The following is a 22,849-nucleotide window of genomic DNA, read 5'->3' on the forward strand; positions in this document are numbered from 1 at the left end:
AAGACGACTACAGCGCATCCAAAATGCCTCCGCCCGACTGATCATCAACGTCCCCCGCCGCAGCCACATCACCCCCCACCTGAGAAACCTACACTGGCTCCCCGTCGACAAGAGGATCACCTTCAAACTCCTCACCCACGCACACAAAGCACTCCACAACGCCGGACCAGCCTACCTAAACAGCAGACTCAGCTTCCACACCCCTCGCCGCCAGCTCTGCTCCGCCAGCCTCACCCTCGCCGCCTTCCCCCACATCCATTTGAACAACCTCAGGCGGCAGATCCTTCTCCTACCTCGCCGCCAAGGCCTGGAACACCCTTCCTACCCACCTACGGCAGACCGAAGACCTACTCGCCTTCAGAAGACTCCTCAAGACCTGGCTCTTCGAACAGTAGCGAAACTTCCACACCCCCCCCCCCCCACCTCAGTGCCTTGAGACTCTCACGGGTAAATAGCGCGCTCTACAAATAGATTGATTGATTGATTGATTGATTGTACAATGAATGCAGACGGGTCCAAGGGTCCAAGGGGGAAACCATAAGGTGAAACTACCACTCTGCATGCAAATGTAATTTAAGAGTTGACAACATCACTGAAAACCCATGCAAATGTAACCGAGGGTCAACTGGTTCTGCAGTACCTGCGGATGTGGAACCCCCACAGGGTGTCCTGGAGAAGGATCGGGAACACCAGAAGCAGAAAGGGTAAGTCCACCGATAACTCCAATAGTGTCGGAAACCAAGACTGAGTCTTCCACAAGGGTGTGACCAACACTACTGACACCACCTGTCGACAGATCTGCGCCGCCACTCCCAGTATCAGAGCAAAGGAAGGAAAAGCATAGTTCCTCTGCGGTCCCCAGTGTTGAAGGAATGCATCCGTTCCCTTCGCCATCGGGTCCGGTCTCCAACTGAAGAAAAGAGGGAGATGTGCATTAAGGCGAGAGGCAAAGAGGTCTATCAGGCAGGGACCTCGCATATTCATGATCTCTACAAATAAGGAAGCTTCCCGTCGCTGTAATCCCTCAGGAACCTGGAGTTCTAATCTGCTACTTGATTGAGTTTGCCCGGCAGGTATTCCGCTACCACACTGTTCTTGTGGTCCAGGCAAAAATGCCAAAATTCCTTCACAATGTTGGCCTGCATCCGAGTTCTCGTCCCCCCTAGACAATTGATGTACCTGACCGCTGACACATTGTCCATCCTGAGGAGGATGCAACAATTGCTCTTCTGCGGAGATATCAACTTTATGGCAAAAGAGCCTGCTAGCAGTTCCAGGCAATTGATGTGCAACTTTAACTCGTCAGCGGACCAACGTCCGCCGGTGGCAAAGTCTCCACATCGAGGGCCCCAACCCCATCGGCTGGCATCGTACTCTATTATGACATCCGGGGAGGCGCCAAAAATAGCTCATCCGTTCCCAGCCACCATGTGCTCTAACCACCACAGAAGCTCTTCTCAAGCGTCTGGGGACAGAAGAATCAGATGGTCGTAGGAAAACCTTTTTTGTAGATAATAGATCTTGAGGCGCTGTAAGGCCCTGTAGTGGAGTGGGCCTGGAAAGACGGGCTGGATGGAGGACGTCAGAAGGCCCGTAATCCTCGCTAAGACTTGTAACGAGATCATCTGTTTGGACAGGGTCGATTTGATCTCTCTCTTGATGGATCTGATTTTGTTCATGGGCAGAAGTAACAGGGCGGAGACTGAATTTATCTGAAAGCACAGGAACTCTATCTGCTGATTTGGGATGATCATAGATTTTTTAATATTCATCACAAAGTCTAACTCCTGTAACAGTAACATTGTCCACTCCAAGTGAGTGAGGAGAACGTTCCGATCTTGAGCTAGAAGCAGCATGTCGTCGAGATAGACGATCAGGCGCACTCTCATTTCTCGCAAGCGAATTACCACTGGTTTTAACAGTTTGATGAACACCCACGGCACTGAGGACAGGCTGAATGGTAGTGAGCGATTTCGGTACCATTGCCCTTTCCAGTAGAACTGAAGGAATTTCTGGTGAGAAGGGTAGATGGGAACCGTGAGATAGGCATCCTTTAGGTCCAAGCGGACCATCCAGTCTTGTTCTAACAGAAGATCTCTCAATAGATGGATCCCCTCCATCTTGAAATGCCTGTACACTACAAAAAGTTTTAATTCCCTGAGATTTAAAACTAATCTCTGGCCTCCTTCCTTCTTTTGTACCAGGAAAACGTTGCTGCAAAACCCTTTGGGGATGAAGGGCCCTACGGCAATAGCTTGCTTGGTCAAAAGCTCTTGCAATACTGAATCTATAAAAGCATGCTCTTGTAGAGAGAAAAAGGAAAGGGCGAGGAGGGGCCATCTGACACGGGGAGTCTAAGGGCCAGATGTAGGAGCCATTTACCGACCGGTAACGGCCGATTTCGTCCGTTACCGACCGGTAAATGGGTTTTCGGTATTGAGGGGCACATTTTTACAGAATCTGTAAATTTACCGATTCGGTAAATTTACCGATTCTGTAAAATACCGAATCGGTATTTTTACCGATTCGGTAAATCTCAGATGTAGGTGGGACTCTTCTGAGTCCCAAAGGCCCTACAAATTCGGTATTTTACCACCCAACCCTATTGGGTGTTAAAATACCGAATTCAGGTGTGCATGCACATGTGTGCATGCACACCTATGCCATGTGACAGACAGACATGCCCTTAGGGCATGTCTGTGTGCCACATGGCGCACATGTCAATTTTTGGGGTGCCAGAGGGTGTCAAAGTGACACCCCCTGCACCCTTGCAGTATTCGGTATTTACCGATTCGGTAATTACCGAATCGGTATTTCCCATTGATTCCTACGGGCTTCACAGCCCATAAGAATCAATAGGAAATACCGATTCGGTATTTACCGAATCGGTAAATACCGAATATTACCGAATCGGTAATTCCACATCTGGAATTACCTACATCTCCCCCTCTATTTTACCACTTCTTAAATACCGAATCGGTAAAATTCGGTATTTAAGAAGTGGTAAAATAGATTTACCTACATCTAGCCCTAAGAGCTCTACTTGATACCCCCGGACCGTGTGGAGAATCCACGCATCCGTAGTTAGACGTGTCCAGTTCACTACAAAATATAACAATCTGCCCCCGAGGGGGATCATTGGAAACAGAAGGGGACTTACTAGATGATTAGGCATTGAAGTTTTTGTATCCCCTGTTGACGCCTCTGTTGAATCGGCCACGGATGCCACAGGACCTTGAGGGGTAGAAGCCCGCTTGATTTGGCTCTTGGGTATACCTCTTGCACCTAGGGGCGAAACCTCGTTGAGGACTGGGGTTGACGTAGCAGCCAGTCAAGCTTCCCCTGCCACGACCGGTCATACCAGAGACCTGGTGGAAGACTCTCTTTAGCGAAGACTGGGACTTGTCTTACGAAGCAAAGGTAATGACAAACTTAGCAATGTCCTTGACGAAGCATTCACCAAATAATTGTCCCTCAGCCAGAGGGCCTGGTTCGGCCGCCACCAATGCCACAAGTTGGGGGTCGATTCTCAAAAGGACGGATTTACATCTCTCTGAAGAGAGGGCACAGTTAGCATTACCAAGGAGGCAAATGGCTCTCTTGGTCCACCCAGCTAGGACCTCTGGATTAATAGCAGCTCGTCCCTTGTGCCTGCAAGGCTAATTCAAGGATTTTAGCTCGAGGGCCTGCAAAGTCCAACACCTTATCTTGACACCCCCTAAGGGAGCGATCTATGCCCTTTTTTGGGTCTTTTTTGTATTTTTTCAAAATGGTGATCATCGAGGAATCAAATCAGGGGTAACAGCCACTTCATGTGCCAAGTTCAGGTGGGGACATTCCGATTGCATTCGGGCCCTAACTTACTTATCAAAACTTTTGCTAAGATGATTCTGCATATACTCTGCTACCGCCGGGGAGGGGGCCCAATCGGAGGAGCAAGGAAGAACTATGTCTGAAGGGTCAAAACAAAAGAGGGATGGTTGGACGGGGGAGGTAGAGTATTTGCGCTTCTTGGCGCGTTTGTGTGGCCTCGAGTCTTGGGAAGAGTCGTGTCTGTGTCTGTGTCAGTGGTAATGACCGGGATAGGGATTGTAGGGGCAGGGGAGTCATCGTGGGCTTGGTCTTTAGCCTTGCACAAAGAAGAATAAACTTTAACATGAGGCCAAAGCAGTCCAGCTGGTTCAGGGCTAGGGAGGGAGGAAGGAGTAGGAATACCAGAAGGAGTAGGATTACCTGCCACTAATTGTTCTAAGCGTTGAGAAAGAGGTAAAAGGGCAGATGAGAGAAACTTGTCAAGTTTGACATCTAACTTCTTGTCAATAATGTCCTCCATAGATTTGTCATAATAATACCCCTCTTCATCGGGGACATCACACGCAGCCACCTCTTCCTCGTAGACTTCACAGTCCAACATATCAGCAAATTTATATATACTTATAGAAAGTCATAAATCTCCAGAGAGAAGCTAATTTACACATCCCAGAAGCCCTCAAGCACTTGGGCGTCGGTCAGGAGCAAACCTGGGGCAGTATGGGCCACACAGGTGCCAATTATACCTCTTGCCGATTGGACTAATGGAGGGTGTAAAACCCTGACTGCCTAATCGGTCTCAGGGTTTCAAAAAATTAGAAATAGCCAAATCTGGGCTTGTGTGGGTTAATTAGTCAAGCATCCAAGTGTAAATCACCAAAAGCGCTACCTTTAACACGGCCCGGCACCGGCTCCACTTTCTGCCTGCTGCATGGTGTTCCCTGATTCAGCCCAGGAGAGGCGTCAGACCCAGTTCACACGATTGGGGCAGCACGCGTGCAGGTTCCCGAGACGCACGCAGGGTTCCTGATCGGGATCCACCATGCGTCTTGCTCCCGGAGTGGCGAGGGGGGGCAATCCCCGGCAGTGCGCCGAAGGCGGATAATGCTGAAACAGACCGCGGGAACGCTAGGGAAACACTAAGGGAAATTAATAAAAAAGACGGGCTGATACAGCGCAACATGCGCTGAGAATAAACTGCACAAAGGGGTGAGTTTGCGCACAGCGCAGCGGAAATCGCTAACTCCTTTAAAACATAAAGCATGCATTTACGGCATAACGAGGCATTAAATATTCATAAACCATTATAAGAAGTACACAGGATATAAGGCACAAAATAGTGAGGCAATTATCTTCACTTTGGAGCAGCAAAGAAAGTGGAAGTCAAGATGGCGACTCGCTGTTTTGGATTCTGTATTGTGTTACTATTGGTTGTTTGAGGAGGCGTGGTTCAAAGCCTCATGGGAAATTACGTTTTTTTTTACAAATGTTACTTTATTCTCATTGGCTGCTGTGAGCCAGTAAAGAAATTGAGAAAGTATAATCTGAAGCCTCCGGTCCTGCCATAGAATCAGGTTTTTGCATGCATAAATCAGGAGGAGGTAGACTAGGGTTGAAATCGGTAGTCTCCTACCTGAATCGGAAGGGTTTGGCATGTATGCGACCTCCTCCTTCACCTCCAGACCTCCACCTCTCTCCTAGAATTCCAGAAGGCACTCCAGACCTAGCAGTTCAACTGAACACTCCGCAGCAGCTTAACTCCTTAACTGCTGCGCGAATTCCGCCGTGGTGCAGGAGTTTTATTGAGTGGGCGGGGCTGCGTCGGCCAATGGATATGCGCAGCACTATCGAGGTAGTGCTCGCGAGAGCCGTTGGCCGACGCACGCACGTAACAGGTTAAACCCTCAGTGCCTGGATACCCTCATGGGTGATTATTCATACTTTCGAAATCTAGCTTGATTGATTGAATTTTTCATGTTTAAGACAAACAGAAAAATTAAATGTTCCCCAGCATATCATGTCAATTAAAATAAAGATATTAAAAAATACATTTATCAGTATTGTGTGTTACATCAATATAATGCACGTATTATGGAATATAAATGTCTTTTGATATGTCATCAGCGTTAAAGGTTAATGTCACTTCCTGGTACCATTCAGCCTCGAATGACAGCACTTCCTGTAATGTCACTTATGTCAACGGGTATACCAGCATTTTATTTATTTATTTAATTATTTATTTAAAATATTTATAAAGCGCGGCTGACACCTTGCAGGTTCCCTGGCGCTGGAGCATTTTAGCATTTTAGTGAAATGACATCCTTGATTATGTCGCAGACACAATGGTCTTGGGCTGAGTGGGAGGCACAGGGGATTTGATAAAGGCACTTTAAATAACGTCCCCTCCCCAACAAACGGGCTGACGGAGTTAAGTTGTAGATGATTATGGGGAGGTGCGGGAGTCGGTTCAGAAGCAAGTCAGTGATCTGATGTAACCTTCCGAAAACTGGCATGACTAAAGAAAACCTTGACTACTCCGTCCCGAAACCGAAAGAGTGTTCGTACGAGGCATGCGCGCACATGCGCAGTCGGTACCCCCTACTCCACCCGTCACCAATGTGTCATCGGCTTGATACAGCTACGGAGTTTCACAGTTCTCAGAGGGTTGGCCTAAATCCCGAGGACCTGCCCTTACGTAGGCCGCGCCTCCCTGGGCATCAACCCCAGTAGCCTCTCAGGCCCCTCCCCAGTCCCATTATAGGGCTCGCCCCTTGAGAGGCCTACCTACCATGCCCCGCCCCTTCAGTTCTTTTGCTGCTCGGTCTGGTCCTCTGCTCCTTTTGCTTGTAACCGCGCCGTGTGAGTAGGTGAGTCCCGCAGTCTGCCGGCACCATGAGCTACACAACCGAGGCGCGCGGGGACGCCAACAGCCTGGAGCACCGCATCTTTTTCAGTGAGTACGCGAGCGAGCATGCGGGAGAGGGAATCTGGAGCTGGGGCCAGACATTATACCACGCTTCATACCTGCCACCCTGCACAGTGCCACTTCCATTCATTCATTCGCTTGTCCCACAGTCCTATAAGGCTACACAGACTTTCATTCTTTCACTGAGCGCCACATGCCCTCATTTGTTTATTCAGCCAGCTCTCATAACGCCATCGCCGTACCAACACTCCTTCTATGAGCTGCACGTGCCGTGGTTCACTTATTCTTCTGCACCAGTGGAAAACTGCGCCAGCCGTACACCTCATTATGTCTGAGCCTTCATGGGTTCTTGTGAGTTTCTCTATTCCGTTGCTGGGAAGAGGACCCACTAATGTAATAGGCGAATGCTGGACCACACTTAAGTTTTCATTGCCTCTCTTTCTGGCCATCCACTGTACAGTACTGTTGCCATTCACTCGCCCTTTCAGTGCTTCCCAAACTGTGAGGCGCTATCCAATTTTGGTAAGTCGCAAAAACCCAAGCAAGAAATACTGATGTACTTAAGTTATGTATTTATCTTGTCACATTTGCTGCGCTACAAAGGCAGAAAAAGTCAATTTAAGGCTATGTCTTATGACAAATTGCTGCTTATTTTTTCAACAGGGAGGTTGGTATCTACAAACTCCTTTCATTTTGCAGTCAGAGATAATAAAGTGGATTATGTGACAATCTTGCTGGGGTACAGGCAGTTTGAAAGCAATGTAATTTTCTTCAACACACCACAAAATTAAAATACCTATAAATGAACTGTACATATTCAGCAGTTAGGAAAGGTAAAAAGGAGATTTGTTTTTGTAAATTGGAAGTATGGTGTAAACAAAAGGTTTTTAATAGGATCTAAACAAATCCAGATATGTTACTTAATGTTGTGCAAATGATAAATATTCACTGAAACCTGATTTCAACACATAATTGTGTGTTCGATATAGTTTTATCAGTGAAACTGTATGTCTGTGCAAATTTTGCGGCCATGTTAATGGAAAAGGTGGTATTTATAAATAAGTGGTCGATCCCACAATGCTGCTGTTCCATAAAAAAATCGCCCTCTCTTTTCCATTAAAGCTGGGTTGGTCGCTAAAGTTTTATATGTTCTAAAAATTGGGTGATGGTTGTAAAAAGTTTGGGAAGCACTGCACTGTAAGAATTCAGTAGGGTCACCCGCTTTTCAAATCTGCATCACCCTCATGAAATGGTTTGCCCTTAATTCACTTTTATCGGACCGCCCTCTTAAATAACTGGATTCGCCTTAATTCACAAGACACAAACGCACGCAGAGACCATCCACACACACTTGGGGCTATATTATCAAGAAAGGGTGATACATTATCGCCGCATTTATCGGCAGGAAACTGCCGCTAAAGTGGCGATAATGGGCTTGATAATATGCCCTTGTGAATTCCCATAGAAGCCCAGGTCCACACCAGAAGCTTATCGGCTACACGGTTTGTTTTTTACACCATATTGATTAGACTACTTGTCTAAATCTGTTTCTTGGCAAGCAAAAAGGGTTAAACGTTCGATATCCTGCAGGAACTCACGTTAGTATGCAGTGCAAACATCTAAAAGAAAAGCAGAGCAATCCAGCAAACTGCCTTCCTCTTTTGGTGGGCCTCCCTAGACTGGACCATGGCTGTGATGTCCAGGGGAGTGAAGGCCTCTCCTGACTCCCTAAGATGGATATACAACATCCATAATTCTGGTAAATATGGTCCAAAGCACCCCGGACTCCAGTGCCATTGCACCTTCTGCACTATTAATTCCAAGACCCTGGGTGGGGCCACATTCCATGGACCTCGCAGCCATAGTCCTGTACAAAACAGACATAATCTAGGTACATAGGGGACCTAACACCCTACAGTTCCACTTTCACGGCACCTGCTGCACTTTAATAAGCCACGCCTCTATCATGGGTCTCACAATGATGGTCCTGTGATGCGAGACCTGACAGTGGATGAACATGGTTGAGAGAGGAAGGGAAACTGCCGTAACAGTGGTGCATTGAGCCCTGAGGCAAACAAGGTACATATTTCTTCCGTCTACTGAATGGACAGTAAAATACAGCCATAATGTAAGTACATTGGCCCCAAAACCCCACAAGGCAACAGTGACACTGCATTTGCTATTCAGTCTATAGCTACAACCCTCAGAGCCATGGTCCAGTGCTGGGAGGCCTAGGACAGAAGGATACCTTTCTTGGGACTCTGAGCACTAGACCAAGGCTTTAAAGCCTAGGAAAGGATAGGCTTTTCCGGGTCCTCACAGCTCTAGGTCAAGGCTCTGAGGTACATGGGAGAAGGGACCAGTGGCAAAGTATGTGCTTAGATGCAAGTAAACGATGCTGGACAGTAAAACTCAGCAATACCTTTGGTGCACTGGCTCCTTGCCACCCATGTACCCTGGTGGTGAGGCAACAAACCGGGCCCTAACAGGGCCCCTGGTGTCTCTGTGCATGGGGGTGCGTGCGGGAGGGGCACGTTCTGCCTCCCTGTATCTTTGCACCCCCAGTTCCTGCACGGGACGGAATTTGACATGGAGCATTCCTTACCTGCAGGAACGTACAGCGGCAGTCCCATGACGGTGCCTTTCTAAGACACCGCTGCAGCACATCCGCCTGCCAAGGATTACAGTCGTAATCTGGCAGGCAAAGTGGGGACGGCTTTGGCGGTCCTACCATGAAGCACTGGTGTGGCGCTCCACAGGAGGACAGCCAAAGTCGCAATCGGGCCTTAAATATTACCTGGGAGAGAAGTGCCCAGTCACATGGTATATTCACCTAAATGCAATAAAGTGGTAAATGTATAGCATGAAAAAATGTTACTTGCTCTAACAGTTCAAAAGTTACTAAAAACCCAGCAACGTGTTGCCATGCAATGAAAGGCCCATGTCAAAGGTTCACTGGTCACCTATTGTTTTCTTATTACTATGTTTGGGTGTTGAATTGATACTAATGGGGGCAGACTGTGCTCCAACAGTGTTAACAAGCATAAAATGAAGGAAGAATTGAGTAATACTATGATCAAATATACTGCATACATTTTTTACCACATGATTTAGTGAACCCTGCCACACAATTTGGCAGTCCTCTGCTGCATAATTACAGTGGGCCTGTGCATTGCCTTTACAACAGTAGAAGTGTCACAGTCCTGGCTCTACTAATTTAATCAACTGTTTGTAATCTCCTTACTATACTACTACTAATCTCCTTGTTCCTCCTTTAGTGATTTGACCTTGTGACAGCCCTTTGAAATAACCTTACAGGGCATACCCTCAGTACAGGTTATTGGAATAGCTTTCATGCACTCATTTAAGGCTGTTCGCATCCTGGTCACTAAAGGCTCTAAGGAAGTTGCCTTGCACGGGACCCCTCGTGTGCTGCACTGCGTCCCTGTCTGCTGTCCACAAGCACCTATTTCACAGCTCATCAAGGGCTGAAAGAGAGGCGCTTGTCTTTTGAAGGGTTGAAAGTGCGCGATTTAGGGTGTCCTGCATTGCCTTTGTATGGGCAGTGTGAGACATGATCCCCAATCACAGGAGCTGATTAGCCTGGGAGAGGTCCTTTGTTCCCCGAGCATACTACTTAAGGTGTAGAGCTGTGAGGCCCCTTTCCTTGTGCATCCCACGCAGTCATGGCAATGTGGCGAGGCCCAGGGAAGTGCGTCCCTGCACTTAATATTTCCTGAGGCGCATGCACATGATTGTGTGGCCTCTACATCACAGCTGTGAGGCCCAAGGCAGGAGCTTTAGAAGTGCGAGGCCCCTTGTTGGTCGGCTGAGCGCGGGGCCCTGGGCAGCTGCCCACACTGCCCATGCCTAGCGCCAGCCCTGCCTGCCAATATTGCTGTGTCCGGTTGAGGGACAGGGTAAGAGGATTTGTCTGCATCGTGAACACTTTTAACATAATTACATTACATTTAAACATAATAAAAATTAGGTATACAACCTTTACAACGCAACTTTTACAACGACCTACCATTACCACGCATTTTTTACAACGCAGGATCCATTACAACGCATACCATTACCACGCATGTATTTACAACGCAGGTACTTTTACAACGCATACCATTACAACGTAAGTATTGGTAAGTATATTATTTTATTAAAAATATTATTTGGGTTTTTGGGTAAAGGGGTATTTTTAGGGTTCAGGGTCAGTTTTGGGTAAAGGGGTATTTTTAGGGTTCAGGGTCAGTTTTCAGTTTTTGGGTAAAGGGGTATTTTTAGGGTTCAGGGTCAGTTTTGGGTTTTTGGGTAAAGGGGTATTTTTAGGGTTCAGGGTCAGTTTTCAGTTTTTGGGTAAAGGGGTATTTTTAGGGTTCAGGGTCAGTTTTCAGTTTTTGGGTAAAGGGGTATTTTTAGGGTTTAGGGTCAGTTTTCAGTTTTTGGGTAAAGGGGTATTTTTAGGGTTTAGGGTCAGTTTTCAGTTTTTGGATAAAGGGGTATTTTTAGGGTTCAGGGTCAGTTTTGGGTTTTTGGGTAAAGGGGTATTTTTAGGGTTCAGGATTAGTTTTGGGTTTTTGGGTAAAGGTATTTTTAGGGTTTAGGGTCAGTTTTGGGTTTTTGGGTAAAGGGGTATTTTTAGGGTTCAGTGTCAGTTTTGGGTTTTTGGGTAAAAGGGTACAGGGTAAAAATTAAATATAATTAAATTTAAATTAAATTGATTAAATTGATTAAATTACATTATATTAATTTTAATTAAACTAAAAAAAATATTATATACTTACCAATACTTACGTTGTAATTGTATGCGTTGTAAAGGTATATGTGTTGTAAATACATGCGTGGTAATGGTACTTCGTTGTAATGGATCCTGCGTTGTAAAAATTGCTTGGTAATGGTAGGCGTGGTAAAAGTATGCGTTGTAACGTCATACATCCTAAAAATTACTACTTTTTTTGACAATTTGTTGTATAGCTGCGTAAATTGCTGTTCTTTTGGACACGCTGTTTTCAGGGCAGCTGTTATTCCAAGAGGAGATTCTCAGTACTGAGAAAATCCCAAACATTTAACTTCTTTTTAAGAAATTATGCCTTGAGTTTCTCAGTCGTTCCTAGTGAAATGATTCTGTTATGAACGTGTAATGTAGAATACTGTTCTCCAGGGCTGTTCCTTAATGGAAATGGGTGCTCCTAATTGCCCAAGTGTGTACATAAAGTAAGCATAAAACTAAAGAACATAAAACATAACTGAAGTGCTCAAAATAGAAGATACACACTATTTATGACAATCAATGTACACACGGAGGCAACAAACTGCATGTGCATACATCTTTTAACCAACATTGTTTTACTTTTGAAGTTAAGGCGGGACGGGTTAAATATTCTTCATAAGCTTGGAGCAAAGACCAAATCATTAGTGATGAATAACATTTGCGGTAGGATATCGTGAATAAGTATACTTTTCATTCCTAATCTTTGTACTTTGCATACCATTTCGCATTCCTTTTATATTATTATATGTGAAAATGACAAGTAGCCAAAAAGTAGTTCAAGTTACACTGCACTATGCCTCACTTTGTGTCCCTTTTCTTGTTTCATAATTTGCTCATCACTTTCGCTTAATTCCCATGGGGCTGGTATAACACCAGCTCTCAAGGTGCTGATATAGTAAACACAAGTGTTGAGAGCTTGACACAACAGTGGGAGCCAGGCACAAGTTGTAAAAAAAAGTTAGCTTTTACAAACGTAAGTTAGAGAATCATTCTTCAGTTCTGTTGAAGGGAGACTTTTCTTTAATCTTCAAGTCTACTTTTGATGGCTGATTCATATACTCTACATTGCAGATCATCAGATACAGTTTTGACTTGCACCATGGTGTGGTCTAACACTTTATAGCACAAACAGGTTACATGTAATCAAATAGTGGCCTTTCTTTAGTATCTTCATTGGCTTCTGCCTGCACTAGGCTTTTCCGTCAACCAGGCAACATGACAGCTGGCAGTACTTTGAGCACTTTCCAAGAGTTGGATAGATCTCTTAAGAAGACATGCTTTTAAGTTATTCCATTTATCAGTACAAGAAATGACTCCTAGTTTGATGCTCTTAATTCATAAATTTTTCATCATACCACAGCCATTTTGACGATTGTGCCCGGAGGGTGTTCGCATCAGAATTTCAGGAGCATTTTATAATGCACATCTGCCATTGTATAGTACTGTATCACTGTTAGTGTAGGTGCCCTTTTTCGGTCGAGCCTAGCAGCATGCATGCGCTGCCCTGCGAGGCATGCTATATCTCCTCTAGGAAAGGGAAAAGTTGGAAACCCACTAGACCCTTAGAGGCTTGAGTAAGTAACGTATAAACGGCTAACCGTGCCTACAAGGGATTCTTTTCTCTACTTATTTTCATGTTTTTATCAGTCATCAGTGGTAAGCTCTATACAGTAGCTTACAGAAAGTTATTTCCAAAGCTGGATTACTTATTTCAACGTGAACAGATCTGCAAAAAAAAAAACTGCAAACGGATGTATGCTTCTTAAAACATAAATTTATATTGCAATAATATTAAAGGGTACAAAAATGTTATATATATTAGCAAATCCTGTCGGCAAGATCCAATAGCCCACATGGAGCGAGAAAAGAACCCGGTACAGACCACAGAAGCTTATGGAATAGGGTGCGCTTATTTTCAATTGGACCACCACAGCATGATCACATTTTATATATATATATATATATATATTCACTGAAAAAAACATAGGTTTCACACCAGTTATAGTTAGGAATTAGCATTTAAACAACCTATTAAATTCACTGAAAAAACCATAGGTTTCACACCAGTTATAGTTAGCTGGAAATTTTACCCGCATAAAACCATTGAAATTCCCATGTTATAGTTAGTTGGACTCCCTATAACTTGTGCGTGCAATGCACTGCTGATGTCACATATTACATCACTCATGACATGGTCAGTGACATCACTCATGACATCACTGATTACACCATCCAGTGAATGTGTGTCTTTAAAAAAATAAATGTGTTATATATGTATATGTAAAAGTTGATGGAAGAATAAATGTTTAAATAAGTGTTTACATGGATGTTTTTTAACCGCATGCGTGCGGCGCGAATTCCCCGCCCATGCTGACTCCGCCTTGCGCGGGCGGAGTCATGACGGAACGGTTCCGTCATCAGCACAGCTCAACCGACGCTGATGACGGAACCGTTCCGTCATCAGCATCGAAGGGGTTAAAAAAAAATTTGATAGGTTAACTGGTTTATTAAGTGTATCATAGTGAATACATATATTAGAGAGTAATGTTTAAATATTTAAATATATGTATTAGTGTTTCACTTTGTGTATTAGTGGCTGCATGGGTTGGTGAGTAGCTACATGTGTATGTATATGGGTTATTAGATGTTTTTCTTAGCATCAGTATGAGTGTTTGTATGGTTTGGTGGGGGTATTACTTAGCACATAGATGCATGAATGACTGACTCTCTCTTTGTATGTGCTTTGAAGACCGCATATGTGCAGGACTGTATGGGTGGATGAGTGTGTATATGTGTGTGTTAGTGAGTGAATGACTGTCTCACTAGTGTCTTTATCAGTAACTACATATGTTTTAATCTAGTATATGTGAATATTGATGTATATAAGTGAGTATATGTCAGAGTGAGGGATTGTAAGAGTTCCTGTTTAAATTAGTATGTGTTTCTATAAGTGATTGTTTAAGAGAGTAAGTATGTGTAAGTTTCCTTAGAAGTAAGGTGGTAGTGTGTGTATAGCTGTATATGCAAATAAGTGGATGTTTAATAGTTTATTTGCATGTGTGAGTATGTGCGAGAGTATCTTTTGGATGACTGTCGGAGTGTAACAGGATGTATAGGTGTATCACTACATATGATGAGTGAGTATATGTATGAGTGACTATATAGAACTGTTGGTGAATGAGTGGATGTGTATATAGATGGTGGAATTATTGAATTGGTTGTTGTAACTGGTATGGTATCTCCATTTTTTTGAAAATTTTAGTTTCTATTATTGAATATGTGTTTCAAGGGTTACATTACAGTGAAAGGAGGTCTGTCACTGTCACAAGGATGGTGTCATCAGTGATGTCATGAGTGATGTCACTGACCATGTCATGAGTGATGTAATATGACGTCATCAGCAGTGCATTGCACGCGCAAGTTATAGTGAGTCCAACTAACTATAACGTGGGAATTTCAATGGTTTTATGCGAGTAAAATTTCCAGCTAACTATAACTGGTGTGAAACCTATGGTTTTTTCAGTAAATTTAATAGGTTTGTTTAAATGCTAATTCCTAACTATAACTGGTGTGAAACCTATGGTTTTTTTCAGTGAATTTCATAGGTTTTGTAAATGCTAATTCCTAACTATATATAGGGCCTCAAACCTATGTTTTTTTCAGTGAATTTCAAAGGCTTTTTAATAGAAAATCTCTGTAGGTGTGAAATGTAATATTTTTTATAATGAATCCTATATTGTATATTTATGTAATACTATTTTTTTAATGTATATTTTTCCCTTTTTTATTTTTTTGCCTTGGTGCGCTCCCGGTGCGCGTACCGGTGAGCGCACAGGCAAGCGCAGTGTTGCGGCGCGCACCGGAGCGCGTACCGGTGAGCGTCCCGTTAGCGCTATTGCCGCGAACGAAAACAACATCGTGACGTATCGCGTAGCCGCGTTATGCGTTTCATGACGCACGGCGTAAACGCATACGATCGCGCAACGTAAGCACTGCCGGGCGCGCCTCGGGGCGCGCCCCCGGGCACGCACCGGGGCGCGTAGCGTAAGCTCGTCGGGTCATGTGACCTGAAAATAACTCTTTTCATTGGTTGCTAACAGTTTTTTTTTTTTTTTTTTTTTTTTTAAGAAGGAATGAAATCCCCACCCATTTCCTTCACTACTTCTTTCACTTTTGTGACTGCAAGACCTCTCTTTTTGCTGTTGGCTCTTTGCTGAATTAATATCTTGCATTACCATGGCTGCTAGAGCATCCAGCAGTGAAGATGAGTCAGAGGGATTTCTGGAAGAAGAGGTTCCTCAGCCGAAAATAAAAAGAACACTTCATATGGAAGTTTTTTTCCATTCCACCTGATCAGAAAAAAGTTAATGCTCCAAAGGTGGAGTGCAGTTTTTGTAAAACTGTCCTGTCACGGGGTGACCCCAGAAAGAAGTATTCATTTGGAAACTCGACGATGATTCGACATGTCGCGAGGAGGCACCCCCAGAACTTTGCCCGGGAGAGTGTCAGGGCTCTGGCATGAGAGGCTCCCAGTGATGGGGCCTCTACTTCAACCGGAGGACAAACTGCATCAGGGAGGGAGCAATCACAAGAACAGATTCCCAACATCCAGCCTGCTTTTAATAAAGGCGTTATTAAATGCAGATATTGCGATAAGTTACTTTGCTATGGGGAACAAAGTGTTCTGCTCATGATTCGAGCATTGGATAACCATCGCTGCCGTTCCCAGCCCTAATTTTTTGTTTTTTTGCTCCTGTTGAGCAGTTTCCCATTCACTGTTTTTGTTTTTGTTCTAAAAAAAAGAAGAAGAAAAAAAGTTCTTTTCAGAACTACCTCCAATTCTCATCAAAGAGCTGTGTTCTTAAAAAATGAAAAAGAGTAAGTGAAGTGAAGTGCATTGATAAACGAGAAGAAAATGAGTGAGAAAGCACAGAAAGGGACGAGAGGAGAAGGGAAGTGAACTAGGGGGACTGAAAGAAGGTGAGTGTGGGGAAGGAGAGTGAGGAGAAGGAGAGTGAACATGGGAAATGTAGATATGCGAAGAAAATGTAGTAAAGGAACTGGGGTGTGGAAGGGTAAGAAAAGAGCAGTGGCTTAAATTATTATTTTACTGTTTCACTGGGTTTTCCCCATGGTACGCTCCCCGGTGCGCGTACCGGGCGCTCCCCCGCGAAAATCGGGGAAAACACGTTTTGGGACCCCCCTTTTATCTCGGCCCCCGCTTGACTAATCCCCCCCCCAAACTTTCAGGGAAGAAGCAGAGCGGAGCGGGCCATCTTCTTTGAGAAATTCGCGAAGGTTCGTCCACCGGCGCCAAAGTTATTCCCAATAGAATGTTGCGGATTTCCTATGGAAAACAATCCTAACTATAACTACCTACTGGCGACCGCCAGTAGGTAATATATATATGTGTATGTATGTATGTATGTATGTATGTATGTATATATGTATATGTGTATATATATATATATATATATATATATATATATATATATATATATATATATATATATATATATATATATATATATTATTATGAGATTTAGAGATATTTTTGTTGCTATAGTTGTTTCATTGTCACTAATGTGATCACAGAGTCCAAATAATATGTACAGAGTGGGCCACACAGGTGCCAATTATCCCTCTGGCCGATTGGACTAATGGACGGTGTAAACCCTGACTGCTTAATCAGTCTCAGGGTTTCCAAAAATTAGAAATAGCCAAATCTGGGCTTGCGGGGGTTAATTAGTCAAGCTTCCAAGTGTAAATCACCAAAAACGCTATCTTTAACACGGCCCAGCACAGGTTCCACTTTCTGCCTGCTGCGTGGTGTTCCCTGATTCAGCCCAGGAGAGGCGTCAGACCCAGGTCACACGATCGGGGCCGCACGCTTGCACTAACGTGTGCAGGTTCCCAAGACACACGCAGGGTTCTCGATCGGGATCTGGCATGCATCTTGCCCCCAGGGGGAGGCAATCCCCAGCAGCACGCCGAAGGCGGATAAAGCTGAAGCAGACCGTGGGAAAGCTAGCGGTCAAGAAACACAAAGGAAAATTAATAAAAAAGATGGGTTGATACAGCACAGCATGCGCTGAGAATAAACTGCACAAAGGGGTGAGTTTGTGCACAGCGCAACGGATATCACGAACTCCTTTAAAAAATAAAGCATGCATTTACGGCATCACGAGGCATTAAATATTCATAAAGCATTATAAGAAGTACACAGGATATAAAGCACAAAATAGTGAGGCACTAATCTTCACTGTGGAGCAGCAAAGAAAGTGGAAGCCAAGATGGTGCCTCACTGTTTTGTATACTGTATTGTGTTACTATTGGTTGTTTGAGGAGGCGTAGTTCAAAGCCTCAAGAAATTGAGAATAATTACAAAAAGGGGGTGGTGATGGACAGAGTATCTGAGTTAATCAGAACACTTCTACCCAATCAACAGATCAGGGCTTGATCCATCACCGTTTTTTAGCTCACTGCACCATCCCAGTTCAGAACCTGGCTATATGCAAATTAGTCTGTCCCTGGCCCAGTGCATCATGGGAACAGGGCAGACCAAACTACCAAGCCAATTCTTCACTGGAAAGGAAACAAGCTTCCGGGGACCGGTTTCTGGCATTACAGCCGTCTTCGGCCCGGCTTGCTTGAATCCTGATGGTGCAGTGAGCAAGGGACTCATGTCTGAGCATACCCTTCCACACTCATGGTGGCCAAAATAATTACAAAAAGGGGGTGGTGATGGACAGAGTATCTGAGTTAATCAGAACACTGCTACCCAGTCAACAGATCAGGGCTTGATCCATCACCGTTTTTTAGCTCACTGCACCATCCCAGTTCAGAACCTGGCTATATGCAAATTAGTCTGTCCCTGGCCCAGTGCATCATGGGAACAGGGCAGACCAAACTACCAAGCCAATTCTTCACTGGAAAGGAAACAAGCTTCCGGGGACCGGTTTCTGGCATTACAGCCGTCTTTGGCCCGGCTTGCTTGAATCCTGATGGTGCAGTGAGCAAGGGACTTTGAAATTGAGAAAGCATAATCTGAAGCCTCCGGTCCTGCCATAGAATCAGGTTTTTGCATGCATGAATCATGAGGAGGTAGACTAGGGTTGAAATCTGTAGACTCCTTCCTGAATTGGGAGGGTTTGGCATGTATGCGACCTCCCCCTTCACCTCCCGACCTCCTGCTCTCTCCTAGAATTCCAGAAGGCACTCCAGACCTAGCTGTTCAACTCAGCCCTCTGCAGCAGCTAAACTCCTTAACCGCTGCGCGAATTCTGCTGCGGTGCGGGAGTTTTATTGAGTGGGCGGGGCTGCGTCAGCCAACAGACATGCGCATCACTACCGAGGCAGTGCTCGCGATAGCCGCTGGCCAACGCGTGCATGCGACGGGTTAAACCCTCAGCACCTGGATACCCTCATGGGTGCGTTTATTTTCAATTAGACCACTACAGCATGACGCGATTCGACCGGGTCGCCCCGGTCTTGATCACGTTTTATTTATATATATATATATATTACCTACTGGCGGTCGCCAGTAGGTATATATAGTTAGGATTTTTTCTCTATGGGTTTTTTGAAAATTCTATGTCTAATAACTTTGGCGTTTGTGGACGGAATTGGCTGAAATTTTCAGGAAAATGGCACATTTTGTTTCTGAGCAGCCCTTGAAAATTTGGGGGGGGTTCGTCCAGTGGGGGCCGAGAAAAAAGGGGGGTCCCAAAACATTGAGTTTTCCATAGGGCGGTTGGCCTCACTTTTAGCCCGAACGGCTGAATGGATTTGCACGAAACTTGGCAAAATTGTAGGGACTGGTAGCCCGATGTGCCTTTTGTAGGTCTCAATATATGTGCTCCAGTGGATTTTGAGAAATTAACGTTTAAAAAAAGATATATATCTGTAACAGCGGACCGGGCAGCGCTCTGGTTCGCGGACTTTTCGCGCAACGGAGCTTTGTGAAGCGAAGCTGATTGGTTCTCCGGCGTCTGTCAACATTCCAAACAGTCCGTAGCGGCCGCCATCTTGTCTCTCGGTAGGATCGAGAGACAAGAGGAGGCCGAAGCGAAGGGGCAAATGACCATAAGGGGGCATAGTACATTGTCGCTCACCCCCTAGGTTTGATGTGGAGGTTTTAAAAGGGCCCCGCGGGGCAAAAAAAAATAAAAATAATAATAATCGAACAGCTGAATGGATTTGCACGAAACTTGGCAAAATTGTAGGGACTGGTAGCCCGATGTGCCTTTGCTAGATCTCAATATATGTGCTCCAGTGGATTTTGAGAAATTAACGTTCAAAAAAAGGTATATATCTGTAACAGCGCACCGCTTCGCGTACTTTTCGCGTTACGGAGCTTTGCGAAGCGAAGCTGATTGGCTCTCCGGTGTCTGTAAACATTCCAAACAGTCCGTAGCGGCCGCCATCTTGTCTCTCGGTAGGATCGAACAGCTGAATGGATTTGCACGAAACTTGGCAAAATTGTAGGGACTGGTAGCCCGATGTGCCTTTGCTAGGTCTCAATATATGTGCTTCAGTGCATTTTGAGAAATTAACGTTCAGAAACAAGATATATATCTGTAACAGCGCTCCGCTTCGCGGAGATAAAATTATATGTGTATTACCTAGCTGTTGCTAACACCAGTTAGCGACGGCTAGTAGAAGATAGCGACCATCTTGGGCCCCACTTTGCATGTGAGTGATATTTATCACTAATGACATGCAAAGTGGGCATGCCAAGATGTTAGCGACTGGAAACAGTCGCTAACATCGCTATATCCTATTATCAACTTTTGGAAATATTCGAGATAAGGGCGAATATCTCTAAAAGCTACCACCTGCCCTGAGCAGTTCTTAGCCATGTTATCCAATGGGAGGTGGATAACATGGCTAAGAGCATTAGCTCGGTAATGCATGAATATCGCTGAGTTTTCAGCGATATTAATGCATTGCGGTCGTTTTTTATCGTATTTCCGATAAACCTTGATAATAGCAAGGTTTATCTGCGATAATTTCTGACGGTAAAAAAATCGTTGCTAAGCATCGTTAGGGATAAATATCGCTTAACTTTGGTAATATGCCCCAACGTCTGTTAACGTTCGATTCGAAGGAAATCAGGAAGTGTTGAAAAACATTGTCTGCGCCATCTTGTCTTTTTTCAAATGCCACACTTTTGTCGTGCACGGCAGCCATTTTAGATGCCTTGACCAGACCCACTCTGTGCACGCTGTCGATCCTTAGCATGGCTCCCCACCCTCGCAAACATCTCCCCCAGGCAGTGGTCACCCCCGCTCTCTGTCTTATGCATGGGTAATAAACCTCCCCCATCTGCGCTGCTGTTCCCTGAGAATCACACCCTGTGCCCGCCCGACACCTCCCTTTCGCCCTATTCACTACCGCACCCTCTGACACTCCTTTTCCTCTGTGTCCGATTGTCCAGGCTGGTCCTAGGGTATCAGCTAGCCCTGCAGATGTAGTTTATGGCCACAGCTGTAAAGAATCACCCCTCTTCAAAGGAGTTATAGTAGATCAAGGCCCACACTCGATGAGATTCGTCACAGCAGAAGCGTTGCTATTATCTGAAAACCATCCTGTATTGTGATTGGGGAGGGGACCGAGCCTGAAGCGGAAGATTCCAGGGATGACTGTTTGTACATCAAAGTTTTTACAATTATGTGTCACATTAAAAATATATAGCACTCCGACAAAGTAGTAAGATTATAAAACTTTAATAATTTATAAATATATACAAGAAAACAAAAATAGTAATAACATATAAACATTTTTAGGGAAAAACAACGAAGTAGCGGTCGGCTGTGCGAATAGTCCCAACGCAGCACAACGTCCAGATTTCCGGCGTGGGGCGTCGCGGGGGGTGGGTCATCAGTAGCAAACTGTTGTGCGAATAGTTCCAAGGCAGCAGAACGCGTTGAAATCTAGATGACACGAAAGTGATGTCTAGTAAGTTGCCACCCAGCAAATAACGGCATGGGGCGTCGCGGGGGGTGGGTCATCAGTAGCAAACTGTTGCGCGAATAGTTCCAAGGCAGCAGAACGATGGCACCAAGGTGATGTCCAGTAAGTTGCCGCACTGGTTTTGGTATCCTACAATGCTGCTCCGAATAACGGCGTGGAGCGCCCCGGGGGAGGCGGCGTGAACGGGCCTCTCCAGGTGGAGTGTCATCTGTTGTAGTGGGGCGCCCCTTTACCGTTTCAGTTGCCATTCCGTCCGTTTTTGGTCCACTGTGTCAAAAGCCGCAATTCAGCTGAGTTGCGCCCACTCTTGCGGTGCAGCGATAGGCGGCTGTCACAGGACTCTCAAAATGGCGGCAGGCTGTTTCCTTTTTGGGCCTGGTCCACTGAAATGGCCCTGGGACACCTTGGAAATCGGACGCTTGTCTGCTAGGTCTTGGACCTCATTCTCGAAAGCGTCCCCTCCGCCTTGAGAATTCATCAAAAGTTTTGGGGGCTCCGACTCCTGCAGGCTTCTGGTGGGGAGCGGCTGCCATGATTGCTCGCGGAATGACCACGACTGAGCTACGAGATGGTGGTGCTTTCATGCTGACCCCAGCTTCAGTCTGAAACATCCAGAAACAAGGTGGGGCTTTCATCGTTTGGGGAAAAAAAAAAGTTTTCATCCTATGAAAAGTGTTGTTTTTAGGTCACATGATCAAGCCTTCCATCATTAGGAAACCAAAAGTAAAATGAACCAATGAAAAGTTTTATAAACAAGTCACATGACCTGTTATGCGGCATAGGGTGTAAAATTAGGAGAAAATACGTTGGCACGTGAGGCGGCGTCAGTAGCGGACCGATGTGCGAATAGGCCGAAGGCAACACAACGCGCCAAGATCTGGATGGCACCGAGGTGGTGTCCAGCAAGTTGCAGCACTGGTGTGGCCATCCTACAATGCTGAAAGTCGGCGTGGGGCGCCCCGTTGGCCTGTGAGTTTGCGTCAGTAGCGGACCGATGTGCGAATAGGCCGAAGGCAGCACAACGCGCCAAGATCCGGATGGCACCGAGGTGGTGTCTAGTAAGTTGTCGCACTGGTGTGGCCATCCAACAATGCTGAAAGTCGGCGTGGGGCGCCCCGTTGGCCTGTGAGTTTGCGTCAGTAGCGGACCGATGTGCGAATAGGCCGAAGGCAGCACAACGCGCCAAGATCCGGATGGCACCGAGGTGGTGTCTAGTAAGTTGCCGCACTGGTGTGGCCATCCAACAATGCTGAAAGTCGGCGTGGGGCGCCCCGTTGGCCTGTGAGTTTGCGTCAGTAGCGGACCGATGTGCGAATAGGCCGAAGGCAGCACAACGCGCCAAGATCCGGATGGCACCGAGGTGGTGT

At 45.4% G+C, this 22,849-nt stretch overlaps 1 protein-coding gene across 1 annotated transcript in view; it reads left to right on the plus strand.

The window, feature by feature from the left end:
• Window positions 1-6,590: 6,590 nt before the first annotated feature.
• The window catches only part of PPA1 (inorganic pyrophosphatase 1), a 172,385-nt gene continuing 156,126 nt past the window's right edge, over window positions 6,591-22,849 (plus strand). Inside the window, exon 1 of the mRNA XM_078643070.1 lies at window positions 6,591-6,763. Coding sequence (XP_078499196.1) covers window positions 6,703-6,763 — 61 coding nt within the window. The 5' untranslated portion in view covers window positions 6,591-6,702. The remainder of the gene's footprint in view (window positions 6,764-22,849) is intronic.

The sequence above is a fragment of the Lissotriton helveticus genome, chromosome 5_1 (assembly GCF_964261635.1).
Source record: "Lissotriton helveticus chromosome 5_1, aLisHel1.1, whole genome shotgun sequence".
In the NCBI taxonomy this organism is placed as follows: Eukaryota; Metazoa; Chordata; class Amphibia; order Caudata; family Salamandridae; genus Lissotriton; species Lissotriton helveticus.